At 32.8% G+C, this 13,274-nt stretch overlaps 1 protein-coding gene across 2 annotated transcripts; it reads left to right on the top strand.

The window, feature by feature from the left end:
* The first annotated feature begins 506 nt into the window (after positions 1-506).
* Positions 507-10,419, top strand: LOC137640190 (cylicin-2-like). Of its 2 annotated transcripts, none has more exons than XM_068372723.1 (9): positions 507-661; positions 3,226-3,397; positions 3,838-3,879; positions 4,886-5,081; positions 5,206-5,464; positions 5,622-5,879; positions 7,211-7,357; positions 9,090-9,230; positions 9,433-10,419. In XM_068372723.1, exons 2-9 carry the CDS (start codon positions 3,226-3,228, stop codon positions 9,592-9,594), a joined length of 1,377 nt encoding a protein of 458 aa, XP_068228824.1. In that variant the 5' UTR covers positions 507-661; the 3' UTR covers positions 9,595-10,419. The 2 variants fall into 2 exon arrangements, with proteins under 2 accessions (XP_068228824.1, XP_068228825.1); XM_068372724.1 differs by lacking the exon at positions 507-661 and adding an exon at positions 732-850.
* The last annotated feature ends 2,855 nt before the right edge of the window (positions 10,420-13,274 follow it).

Here is a 13,274-nt window from a genome sequence, read left to right as displayed (position 1 = left end):
TAACCTCACTCCCTTCCCTTTCCAGATGATATCCAGCACTGACTCCAGGAAGAAACCTCGAGTGCAGATTCAGGGGGCGGGGCTATCAACTCTTTCAACGTCAACTGAATAACGAACGATCGAACGAACGAACACGACCAGCGACCGCATTCAACTCAGCCATTGCTACCGTGGTAACAAATAAACGCAAGCACTAACAACGCCTTTCCGCCTACTGACCTACATTGAAATTCCATTCCTGAAGACGTAATAATTTTCACATCGATGGGCCAAAAATCTAACCAAAAAAATACAAAAATAAAAGAAAACTGGCATTTTGCGATCTAGATACTGAAGTTTTGAGGATATTGTTGATAATATGATCCAATGTAATTGGCATGGGGATCATGTACCGGTCGTCTCCATTACGGCCTTCCCCATTGCCAGCCCCCAAATGTTCTCCATGTACCTGTACGTGTGCCTCCCCAAGCGCCCATCCTCGATGGGGAAGTAACTTATCAGTTCCGTCTGGGGGTTTGACCTCAATATGAGCAGGTTTCTACATCGAGAAAAGTTTCTCTTATGTGAATTCTAAGTTGGCCTCTTTCCGTAGGATTCCTATATTACGGACCGCCATCGATGGAAATCTTCAGTTGCTTGGAGATCTTTGGAGTGTAAAGAGGTGCGTAAAGTGACTATAGATAATATTGTCTGTGGGTTGCCGGCTCTGCTAGCCGCTGCTGGTGAGGGATACTGTCCGGAACTTGACGTATTATCAAGTCGGGAAAGAAACATTTAGCGGTGCTGGACGTCCGATGTGACGAGAGTTTTCATCGTCATCATCTGTGTCCAATATATTTACGTTGAAAAAGTAATTCAGTTGCGTCAATTTACAATATTTCACTACTCTTTTGATTATGAAATCCTTGTTACTTTATCGGAAAAGTAAGTTATTCCGATGACAAATCGAGACACTTGATTCGCTCCCCCGATAAAAAGATATATATATATTTTACAGTGAAACTATTGTACAAAAATCCTATGGTTTACAGCGAACGGTCAGCAATTTTTATCAAGATAATCTCATTTTTACTTATATTGCTTTTTTTGTAATACTATCGATAGATACATTACAAAAAGAATCTTGTGCAATCGATTGTTAAATTCAATATATACGCTCTCTCACACACATACAGTATATATTGATGTATATATATATATACATATATATAAATATATATATATATATATATATATATATATATATATATATATATATATATATATATATATAATGTGTGTCTGTTAGTTTGTTTGTTTGTGTATATTTCTATAAATATATCCAAACATCCACTTAGAGTTCAAGTTATAAATCGTCTTATTTAAAGATTAATAATACCGAGTCGAGACTTGTAAAAAAAATCTAAATTTTGCAGTGATCAATCTCAAATGTATAAAATCGAATGTCATAGAATATCGTAAATACTGTTATGAACGAACTTGGTACATAGTTTGTATAAAGTCTAATGAAAGATCTCTGAAGGTGCAGATTCTATTGAAGAGAAACCGCGGTATTTTCAAATTACTGGTTCCACAGTAATTCGATAATAGATTCTGTATTTCGAAATGCAAACACATACAAACATGCTTTATATATATATATATATATATATATATATATATATATATATATATATATATATATATATATATATATATATATATATATCTATATCTATATCTATATCTATATATATATATATATATATATATAGATATATCTATATATATATATATATACATATATATATATATATATATATATATATATATATATATATATATATATATATATATATATTCTCAAAAAAGCCATAAAAGAAACAAAGGGAATATAGATAATTCAATATAATTCGAACATGTTAAACTGTTCGATTACAGTTATAAGTAAGACACACTCAAATACACACACATGTGTGTGTGTATATATATATATATATATATATATATATATATATATATATATATATATATATATATATATATATATATACATAACAAAAGCTGTAGCTAAAAGTCAACAATAATTTAGCCCTGAATTGTCCCTAATTTGGACATCCAGTTTTTCAAAAATGTGTAAAAGCTTCAGTTAGGATTCTCCATTTTATACCATTTAGAAAAATCCTAGTGGTTATTCAAAGGCTTGCTGAATCCATTGGCGAGGTGAATGAACTCGACTGGACGAAGGATGACTGTCAATGAGAAGCCAGAAAGAAAAACAAGCTTTGCTTTTAGAACTCTTTCTTCATATTTGTATATTTCATTTCGGTAATTATGAAAAATAAACTTTGATTAGGCGAATGATGGCAAACACAGATATTAATTATGATCTCACAGATTATATATTAATATACAAAATACACTTGTATATATGCCCAAGTAAAAATGTGTCTTATTTTCTATGAATACATTCATAAAAGTAAGTTCATACAAGCCTACAGACATGTACTAATAAAAACGCTAGAGAGCAAACAATTAAAAAAATACATTTGTCAAGTGTTCTAACATATGATTCATCTATTCCTGGTCTTTGAATGGCTTTCATTAGTGCTTAACTTTTGACAGAATCCAAATTTATTTCATAGACTTTAAATTCCATACATGGTGGTTTGTTTGTAAGCACTTGCTTTATTAAAATTGATTGCGTAAAGAATTACAAGTCAGCGCAAGCACGGTGAGAGGGTGAAATAAACTAATTTACATAATTCGAGAAAAAAAAGAAGCGATGCTCTAATGTCAATTTATATTGAATAAGTAATTGACAGTATATTTTTTTTTATATAATCTTACATATGTATTTTTGTATATACCATATATATACATATATATTTATACATACATACATACATACATACATATATACATACATATATATATATATATATATATATATATATATATATATATATATATATATATATATATATATATATATTTATATATATATATATGTAATGATCACACATTCTATTATAAAAGACCAATCCCAAAATGAATAGAAAAACTAAATTATTTCACTAATAATTCAAAACACTTGAGAAACTTAAGTCAATACCCCCTAAATATAGAGAAGTATAATCGGTTACTATATTGTATATGTATAGCCTAAATATTGACGGTCTGACTGATATGCATATTTATACATTAAATATATGAATAAAGTTCATGTCAATATCTCTTTCTCAGATGCGTTACCTTCTGCTCGCCGTGGTGGCGGGACTGGCTGTTCTAGCCGTCCAGATTAGTGCCCAAGATACTGTCCCCGCACATGAAGAACCTGCCATCGAAGATGATGAACTGGAGCCAAGTAGAGTACAGATGGCCAGAGCCCTAGCAAGCCTTTTCGACGAAGAAGATTGTACGTAACTATGTATTATTGTTTATTTTCTGTCTTTTCAGAAAAATAAATTAATTTCTCAATTGTTTCACTTCACGATGAAAAAAATTGGAAGTATAGCAACTTATTAAGAACAAGTCAATCGCTTTGAGTCAAGTAACATAAAATAGCCATGAATATTTCCTTGTCAGATCTAGTTCTCAATTACAACGGCTGTTTACAGACAGTTTGGATGCTTTCATATCTAGTTATTGAGAAGAGTCAAATATCTGCCTGATTGTTGCATATGATAAGACTGCTGCTAGTGTACTTAGGACCATAAATGATACGTTTGTTTGAAAGAAGAGTCAGGCATAAAAGAGCTGTTTCTTTGCGTTTATGTTTCTTTCTGTATGGGAGAGTGTGAGATAAACAGAGAAGGGCACTGTCTAAAAATAACTACTGTATATTCTCTTCTGTAGACGCAGAAGCTGCAGTTGAGAAGGAAAATAAACGCCAAGCACGTAAGTATCATTCTAGGCCTTTTTTTAAAACTTATTTTGAACTGAAATCTTTGAATTCGATGATAAAGTTGTTTTTCTTCTCAATGTACGATTAAATACACGATGGCATCGTCTACTTTGTGGTGTCTTTCGTCTTCTTCTTACCATCTTTAACACATTTCTATAAGGATTAATAGTGTACTCTATTAATCCTGTTTCTATATGGGGTCGCCGTTATTAATAAGTAATCTCCATCGATTTCTGTTCTGTGCTTCGTTTTCGTCAATACTTTTCCAGAGCAAATCATTCCTTACACAATCCTGCTATCTCTTTCTTGGTCTTCATTTCTTTCTTTTACCAAAAACTCCATCGTATGTCTTCCAACATGATGTTCATCTCTTCGTAACAAGTGTCTAAACCATCTAAGGCTTTCCTCCTCTGTTTTCTTTGATACTTCAACAACCTTTGTTGATCCTCTTATATGCTCATTTTGAATCTTATCCTCTCTTATTACTCCAGATATCCATATCAGTATTCTCATTTCTACTATATTCATTTTCTCCTCTGTTATCCTCATACTTGCTGTTTCTGTTCCATCTAACATCTCTGGTCTTATAGCTGTCCTATAAACATTTCAATTTAATTTCAGAGGAACATTCTTATCACAGAGAACCCTAGATGCAGATTTCGTTTTCTCATCCTGTCTGGATCTGATGTTTCACCCCTTCATCCATGCTTCCACTGGCCTCTACTATGGACCACAAATCTTGAACAACTGTACTGCCACACATATATTCAGCCTTTGAACTGCTTATTCTCAATCCTCTCCTCTCAAGTGCTGCCCTCCAATTACCTGTCATTCAAATACTTTAAATCTTAAGTGTTCTTGAAATCTACTTCATATTTCTTACCGTTTTTGTGAAGGATCTTTGTTTTTGTCTCTGCTGTTATTCTTACTAACTATGGTAGATTTACTCCAGGCTTGGCACTGCAAAGATATATTACAAGAACCATTTTTATATTATAGGTGCTCGCGGTGAAGACGTTGCGCAGGAAAAGGCTGTCACCATTGACGCTAAAGAACAAGCGCGTTATAATAATTTCATTGACGCCTTCCTTCGAAGACTCAACTCTTATGCCCGCAGCCAGTTCGATCCTCTTTCCGTTGGACTGGCCAAAAAGGCTAAAAAGGGCAAGACCTCGAAGTCAAAGAATGATAAAAAGTGAGAAAATTAACATGTCATTTCTGAATAATGAAATAGGAGGAGTAAATGGTTTCTTTAACTTTTCTTTGATCTGCGTTGTAAAAACTAGATCTTTATTTCTAATATCTGTGTTGGCTTGCAGGAAGAAACCCAAAAAGGCCAAAAAGGACGGAAAGAAACCTGGCAAGGGAACCAAGAAGGGAAGGCATCCAAAAGACCTCGATTTAGACGAGGTCGCTCTATCAGAAAGTGAGCCCGAAGTACTGGAGGAGGTAACCCCACTGGAGGAAGAAAGTCACCAGGTTGCCAAGAGGGAAGTTGATGAAATCGAAGTATTTGAGATTGACGAAGAAGAAGAAGAAGAAACTGATCTTGATGAAGAGGATGACGAAGTTGAAGAGGTTAGTAGCCTTAGCAGTCAAAAATATGGTTTTTTAAGCAAAATGAAAATAATCTGAATAAGTTGCCTCTATGAATAGATTTGTATGGATTCAAATAAAGCATTGTTTGATATAAAGATCAAAGACACAATAGGTCTAAATTATATATCCTTTGCAGGAATCTCTTGTCCGAGTCGCCCGCGAAGCTGAAGATGCTGCTTCTGATACCGAAGATGTTTCCCGTCGTGGCAAACCAGCCAAAAGTGGTAGGAAGGGCGCTGCCAAGAAAGGAGGCAAGAAGAAGGGAGGCAAAAAGAAGGGAGGAAAGAAAGGTGGAAAGAAAAGTACAAAGAAAGGAGGAAAGAAAGGTGGAAAGAAGGGTGGAAAGAAGGGTGGAAAGAAGAGTGGAAAGAAAACCAAGAGATCAACAAAGGGGGTAAGGCATTCAATCAGAAGTTATGTTATCTATACTCAACACAGTAATAAATGACTGAGAAAGGAGAGCACTGATGCCACCTCTCTATAGATAAGTTGTCTGCTCTCCAACCACTCCCCCCTCACCGTCTGTCTCCTCCAATTTATCAACAATTCTCTCTGGTTATCCCTTCTGACACTCAATTGTTTATATATTCATAGGACTGTTTTTGTTAATAACATTATCACATTTAGCTTTCATTCATTATTACACCTGTTATTCATGATGATGCCCAAATTGTGCCTTTCTTCTACCCCTCCTCATCATTCACCTCCCTCACCCACCCCCCATCACCATTCACGTAACTCTAACCGACCATCCACGTTGTTCACTTTTCCATTTTATCATAGACTCTGTTTCTTTTTCTTGCATACTTTATCCCTTCCCATCAGCCTAGGCTTTGCATTCTTCACAGCTCAATCTATAAACCTACTGTTGCTCACTGTCCTTGGGGTTCCCTGCCCAGAGAACACCAACCCCATCCCCTCCTCCCCACAGACAGTCACACACCACACTCACTTGGCGGGAAACCAATTTCTTTAATTCATTACCTATTTTTCTTACCCTTCCTTTAACCAAAGTACACTGCTTCTCTGAGTTAACACTTCGTTATCTCTATTAGGTCTTCTCTTCCTATGTCATAGAAATTAACCCCCTTACAGATTTGTTCTCATTCATTGCGAATATGTAACCTCTGGCACATGTGCATGGGAGGGACCCATTCATATTCCATGGTTAGGGTAAGGGGAAACCTTTACAAAGAAAACTTCCTTCAATTTGCTTCAGTGGTGGTATGGAACAAAATTGTGTTACAATTTTGGAAATACACAAATTTATATAGAAAGAGAGAAAAAAAGACAGACAGAGATGAAAGTTAAGGAGGTGGAACGGGGTTGAAAAATAGGCCATCCGGTGTTCTGTGGAGATGTGGCAACAGTTAAGGAATCCATTTGAGACCCTGTGGCCTCTCGTATCAGCCATTTTTCGCTGCATTGAATATGGTAACGCTAATATTCTGTAAAGAATATTAATTTCAAATGTGCTTAATATAATTCAATAATGGTCAATATTACTCCCACAAAATCCTCACAATCATTTTACAATATGGTGTTGAAGCTCTAAGCAATGTGCAAAAATATTTTAGATGTGAAAGTATGTATCAATTTTATTTCACTCTATACCTTAAAATCAGTTCTCTGAGTTTACTTAAACTATTTTCTATTATGATTGTTGTAGAAAAAAAGAAACTTGGAATTTAAAGGTCAGTCTTACAATACCGTGTCTCATTACAGGGCCAGGCACGCACTTCCCGAGCAACCGTTAAGGGACTTTCTTCCATTCGGAGGTCTGGCGATGTTGTGGTTGTCAACAGGAATGGAAAGAAGGAACTGAGAACAGCGATCACTCTTGGACCAGTTGAACTTTCATTGAACAGAAAAGTAAGTGGACAGGTTTTCCGGTCGTGGGCATATTAAGATTTTGAAAATGGAAAATATCGTGATAGGAAGTCCTTACCATTCCACCAATATCTTAGATACTCAATGAAAAGTGGTCTATTATTTTAGTATACCCTAATAATTTTCATTGTTAGCGTATTCCTCTAAATGAAAGAAATAAAATGGGGGATTGTTTGTTCATATACTCCAAACACCAGGTATTAATTTCAAAACAGTATGACTGAACGAGCAGTAAGATAAGAGAAGGATTGCTAGCTACTCATATAATGAAGACAGAATTTTTTTCCAATAACTCTTGAAGAGTTTATCCAACTACTGTACTTTCAACTACTGTATTAATTGAGCTAGATTAAAATCTGGTTTTTATCCACTAATTTTGTGACGGGATTAAGCTTAAAGGATCCTTTTACTTTTGACATGGGGTTGTAACAATTATTTTCTAACAATACATCTGAAAATGGTGATAAATTGTGACCTGTGGTTATATTTGACCTAACTACATCATCTTTTGTATAGTAACGATAACATTAGCTAGGACCTAAGTTGATACACAGAAAAACTTTAATTTTCTAACCAATCACAAGTATATTGGTTCCTCAGTGATAATGACTTCTGATATAATTTCATGAAGTGGTTATTTAGAAAGACCAACTGACTTATCACTTGCCATCTCAAGTAATAACTTGAATTTGATGAACATATATAAGCCGTCAATCATAACGAAATAAATCAACAGTCATACAGGCTAATGTATCAACCAGAAGCAAAATTGATACAACCCTCAAAAATTAAAAAAACTTAACTTACCACCTATTATCTTACTTCACTAACCACAGCATAAAATGGTCACGAATCAAAAGTTTAAACTAATCTATACTCTAACAAGTTCACTAAATTGTTTTTTTTTTTTTTTTTTAATAAACAAAGCTAATTTCGAAATGAATTATCAGTAGTTTAAACTGACACGTCCAGTCTCATGGTAAACTGAAACTTTAGTTATTATCTTAAATGATCATCCATATATGAATATACTAATAAATCAAAGGAGCTCTACATTAAATATTATTCATTTATCACAAGGAATTGAATAATTTAACTTAAACTAACTAATAAAGGGAGACAAACTGAATAAAGATTCATGAAAAAAGTAAAGGATTCCATTCCATCACAAGCAATAAAACAAACTGTTCAACAATAACGGCTTAAATGGATTTAATGAACAAGTAAATTAAACGATTGAACTCTATAAGGCATAAATTGACTCACATACCATAGGCTGAAACAGATGCTTCAGCAATAAAAATAAAAGTAAACTTCCATGAAGAAGCATCTTATTAACGTTACTTATCCTTATCCTTAACGACTTAACTCTAACCAATGTATAAAACCAAAACAGGTTTGGAGACTCGATCATTCTCTTCATTTCTGTCCTGTTTGTATAATTTCATGATTTTAGTAATGTGCTGCAAAAGACAAAAATAATCCCTCTGTACTAACAACCACCCTAACCTGAGATGTCCTTACTAGCAAATGGTTACTAGATACTTTTCTCTCTTTTTCTTGTGAATATTGATTTATAACCTGTATTTTAAGAAAAGCATTTTATCACCACGTTAATTTTTGCTACTCATTAATAAGTTGTAGCTATTGGTTCATTCATTTAGCAATATCCTGCAAATGTTAACTTATCGCTCTTCACTATGTTTGCCCTCAGTTCGGTAAGGGAATGAGTGCCACCACCAAAGAAGCAAGGGCCATTTCACCCGAACTCACTGGTAAACTGTACATCCAAGTGGCCGAGAATGGAAAAGTTAAGGTCTCCAAATTCTACGTCGCTCGTCCAGCTATTGTCCAAGTATGTAGAGAGCTCACTTTAATCTCTTCATGAGACCCTTATGAATCCATTTATAATTTTCAAATTACTCACATCCCACTTGTTACGGGTAGCTTAGGACAAATATATTTTCATTGCATAAATTTCGTATTAAGTGTATGATAGTACTTTAATATATTGGCCTAGTAACTAGTTTCTAAATTCTTCCATTCTTCATAAACAGGTCGATGGAACCCTTCACAAGACAGATAAGGATGGCAAGAAGGACAACAACTTCATGGAGAACTCCCTCAACAGGATCTCCCCAATCGCTAGCCATAAGCTGATGGTCGCCAGCCGAAAGATTCTATCTACTGGTGAAGCTAAGAGCAATGCAGAGGAGTAAAAAGAGAACGCAGTTGATTCGTTAGAAATGAATGGATTTCTATGACTTAAATTCTAAAAAGTGGAATTGCTGGAAATTCAGTTTTCGTTTTCTCTCAGGGTTTATTTTGGTTCTTGTTTTTTTCATAGTTGATCTCACATTAAATGTTATTTGTTTCCGGCCTTTAGGCTCTATGTGAGGTTACACTAAATCAATCCTCATCAATTGTTCCCATAAAAAAGTATAGAAAAACAATAAAAAGTCAGAAAATTACAAAATGTAAGAAAATAAAAGTACCTGACAGATCCTCTTCAGAATGTGCACTTCTGAAGATCTTCTGACAAGTTTATCTTGGACCTAAAAGGCAGCCGACCTCAAACGCTTGACCTCTGACCACGAAACTGACCACCGCCGTACTCTCTATCTCAGCAAGCTCTCTTAAATTCATCCCCTGATTAAGAATAAAAAAGGAAGAAGAAAGGGAAGAAGAAAGGGAAGAAGAAAAAGAAAGAATTAAAAAGTGTTGAACGTAAGAAGAAAAATATGAAAGCCTTCGTGAGATTCCTTATGAATCCTTTTATACCATTTTGGCCTTTATAGGACTTTGGAAGGAATCTCCCGAGCAGAGGTTGACTTGAAGAGGCCACAAAGATGAGGTACAAAGGATTCTGACGCATCGGTCTGCCATCAAAGAAGAAACTTGACGATACAGTGAAATATCGATACATTGTCTCTTGCCCCACATTTGCTCTGTAGCCCACAGCGAGCTGGTACTCGCATCATTATATTTATTTGTTATTAATTTATTGTTATATCATTAGTAAAGTAGGCTAAGTATAACATTGATTTTTTTTAACCCTCAAAAAAGAAAAAGAAATAACGTGTGTATCATGTTGACCCCAAAAAATAAGTAAGAAATAAGGCTAAGACTGGGTGATGCCTACACAGGACACAAGTAGTCTGCTGTGATCTTTCCCAGCTATGGATAAAAGAGAGTATTTTGCTTGTACTCAAAACAATGATGAAGTATTGAGAAGAAAATTAGTGTATCATCATAATAGTATGGAAAGAATAAAATTAGAATAAATTCTGAATTGATTTCTAATTTACATTTGAAACAAACAAGAAAGGAAACCGAAGTAGTTTGTTATTCTAGGGTTTTTTTATTGATTAAATGAGTGATTAGGTTTATGGGTGCTGATTATTCTGGTCAACGAAAATTGGATTATGATGACCACAGAGATAATGAAAGATTTCCTTCAATCCACACGAGCATTGATGATTATTTGAAATTCAACAATCGCCAATTTTCACGCTAATCATATACAAATAATTAGAAATTTTCTCAAAATATCCATGTAAAGTTTGAGATACACAAAGTCCAAAAGAATTTTTTTACCTGATGGCAACAGCACAAGAAATTGATATACAAACCATAACAAAATGATAGCGTACTCGATAACACAAATACGCATACACATATACAAGTACTGTCTGATATTGTTTTTGATTGGTTTATATCATAGTATAAATATTGCATTATAGCATGAACCCATTTCAGTAAATATAAAGTGCATGTACACTCATGTATGTAAGACTCCGGTACACGTAACACTAATCATTGACACACTTAAAGGTAAATAACGTACAATAACAACAAAACAGTGTTGTTCTTATCTAATATAATAGTTGCAAATAGTGAAGCATATATTTTTGTAATGTATGTACAGTACTATCACTACAGTACAACTAAGGTAACACTCATAAGTGTTTGAAGTTTTCGGCAGGTTAACTCGTAAAGTTGATATTCACTGTACTCATGATTTATATCTACATTGCTATTGTAAAATACTGTATTTCATGTACAGTACTGCACAGTACTTAATGTAACAATAATACTAGAGTATTACGCAATAAATACAATAACAAAATAAAAAGAAAAAGAAAAAGTATTAGAAAGTCTACACAATACGTTTGGAGCATGATGCAACTCTTTGACCTGTCGAATGTTTGGCGCATAGGGTAGCGTAATGTGCTGTACATATTACATTTTATACTAAAATCACTATAAGCACACTAGATATGTGCAGATTTTTCACATCAAAATGTGATTCTGCACAGGAAGGAACGAAGTAGAAGATGGACACGTGAGGATAGAGGATTCAAGACTAAGGCCGAGAGAGCGAGAGATGGGGTGTTGAGATGTGGGGGAGAGGAAAATTGCAGAATGGATGCTGGGTGCAAAGGAGAGAGGTCGGTTTGAAATCGTTTGGCCAAGAGAGTAATTTTCGCGAAACTGCGAATATGCAGTTTTTTATTTAATAGGTTACGTGGCTCACTGTGTCGCAAATAATTGTAATTGAAAAGAACAAACTCCCAAATAGGGTGGGCTGACTGTATATATATATGTATATATATATATATATATATATATATATATATATATATATATATATATATATATATATATATGTATATATATATATATATATATATATGTATATATATATATATATATATATATATATATATATATATATATATATATATATATATATATATATATGTATATATATATATATATATATATATATATATATATATATATATATATATATGTATATATATATATATATATATATATAATATATACTGTATATATATATATATATATATATATATATATATATATATATATATATATATATATATACTGTATATATATATATATATATATATATATATATATATATATATATATATATACATAATATATATATATATATATATATATATATATATATATATATATATATATATATATGTATATATATGTATATATATATATATATATATATATATATATATATATATATATATATATATATATATATATATATATATATATATATATATATATACATACATATATATATGTATATATATACACATATATAATTCCCTAAAGGGAAAAAATGCACGTTCAAAACAACCTTAATTAGGGTTTAACTAAAATTAACCACTTCAGAATAAGGAAGAATTTCTGGTAACATTTTGATGATCAAGGTAACCATTATGTCCCTTGTGAAATAAAAAAACTTCAAAGTATCAACATTAATAAAGATTAGAAGCAGTAAATCAAGGCAAAAATGGGGAAAATCCTATTGAATTTACTAACACAATCAGTGCCATAGAAAGAAACTGGTCTACAAAATACGATAGTAGAGAATAAAAACACTCGAAGATATCAACAACTTTATGGGATATATCTTGAAAAGCACTTTTCCACTTGATCTACATACAGTAAATCTCACAAACTTTACGAGTAACACAAAATGCGTTATAATTTTATTATCATCATCCTTGTTTACGTAATTGCATTATTTACTGCATTGAGTTGATCTACAAAAAGCCTCAATTTTGTCTGTTTAATAAAATGGAATGCCTGTGTTTTTAAAATAAGTCTTCCTTGTGTATGCAGCAACATAATTCGTTCTTTCGTCGTCCCGTGTCTTTTAAGTTATTTTTTAGCAATATGATATAAGACAGAATTTGCCAAAACACCAGAAACTAAAACCACCCCTTTAATAGATAATGGAAAGGAAAATCAAATACTAGAAATTGTTTTGTTCCTTTGATCTCCAATAAGTTCTTTCAATGAAAACTATGCAACCTTTTAATAAGATAAAAAAAACTTAACG

The sequence above is a fragment of the Palaemon carinicauda genome, chromosome 4 (genome assembly GCF_036898095.1).
Source record: "Palaemon carinicauda isolate YSFRI2023 chromosome 4, ASM3689809v2, whole genome shotgun sequence".
Lineage (NCBI taxonomy): Eukaryota > Metazoa > Arthropoda > Malacostraca > Decapoda > Palaemonidae > Palaemon > Palaemon carinicauda.
The sequence above is the reverse complement of the archived record's forward strand: the minus strand, read 5'-3'. Positions and strand labels throughout refer to the sequence as shown.

What these genes read in the sequence shown, in the direction of transcription:
- LOC137640190 (XM_068372723.1), top strand. Translation starts at nt 3,226, where the DNA reads ATGCGTTACCTTCTGCTCGCCGTGGTGGCGGGACTGGCTGTTCTAGCC. An exon ending in CCTTTTCGACGAAGAAGATT is followed by an intron (nt 3,398 to 3,837) that starts GTACGTAACTAT and finishes TCTCTTCTGTAG; the next exon opens with ACGCAGAAGCTGCAGTTGAG. An exon ending in GGAAAATAAACGCCAAGCAC is followed by an intron (nt 3,880 to 4,885) that starts GTAAGTATCATT and finishes TTTATATTATAG; the next exon opens with GTGCTCGCGGTGAAGACGTT.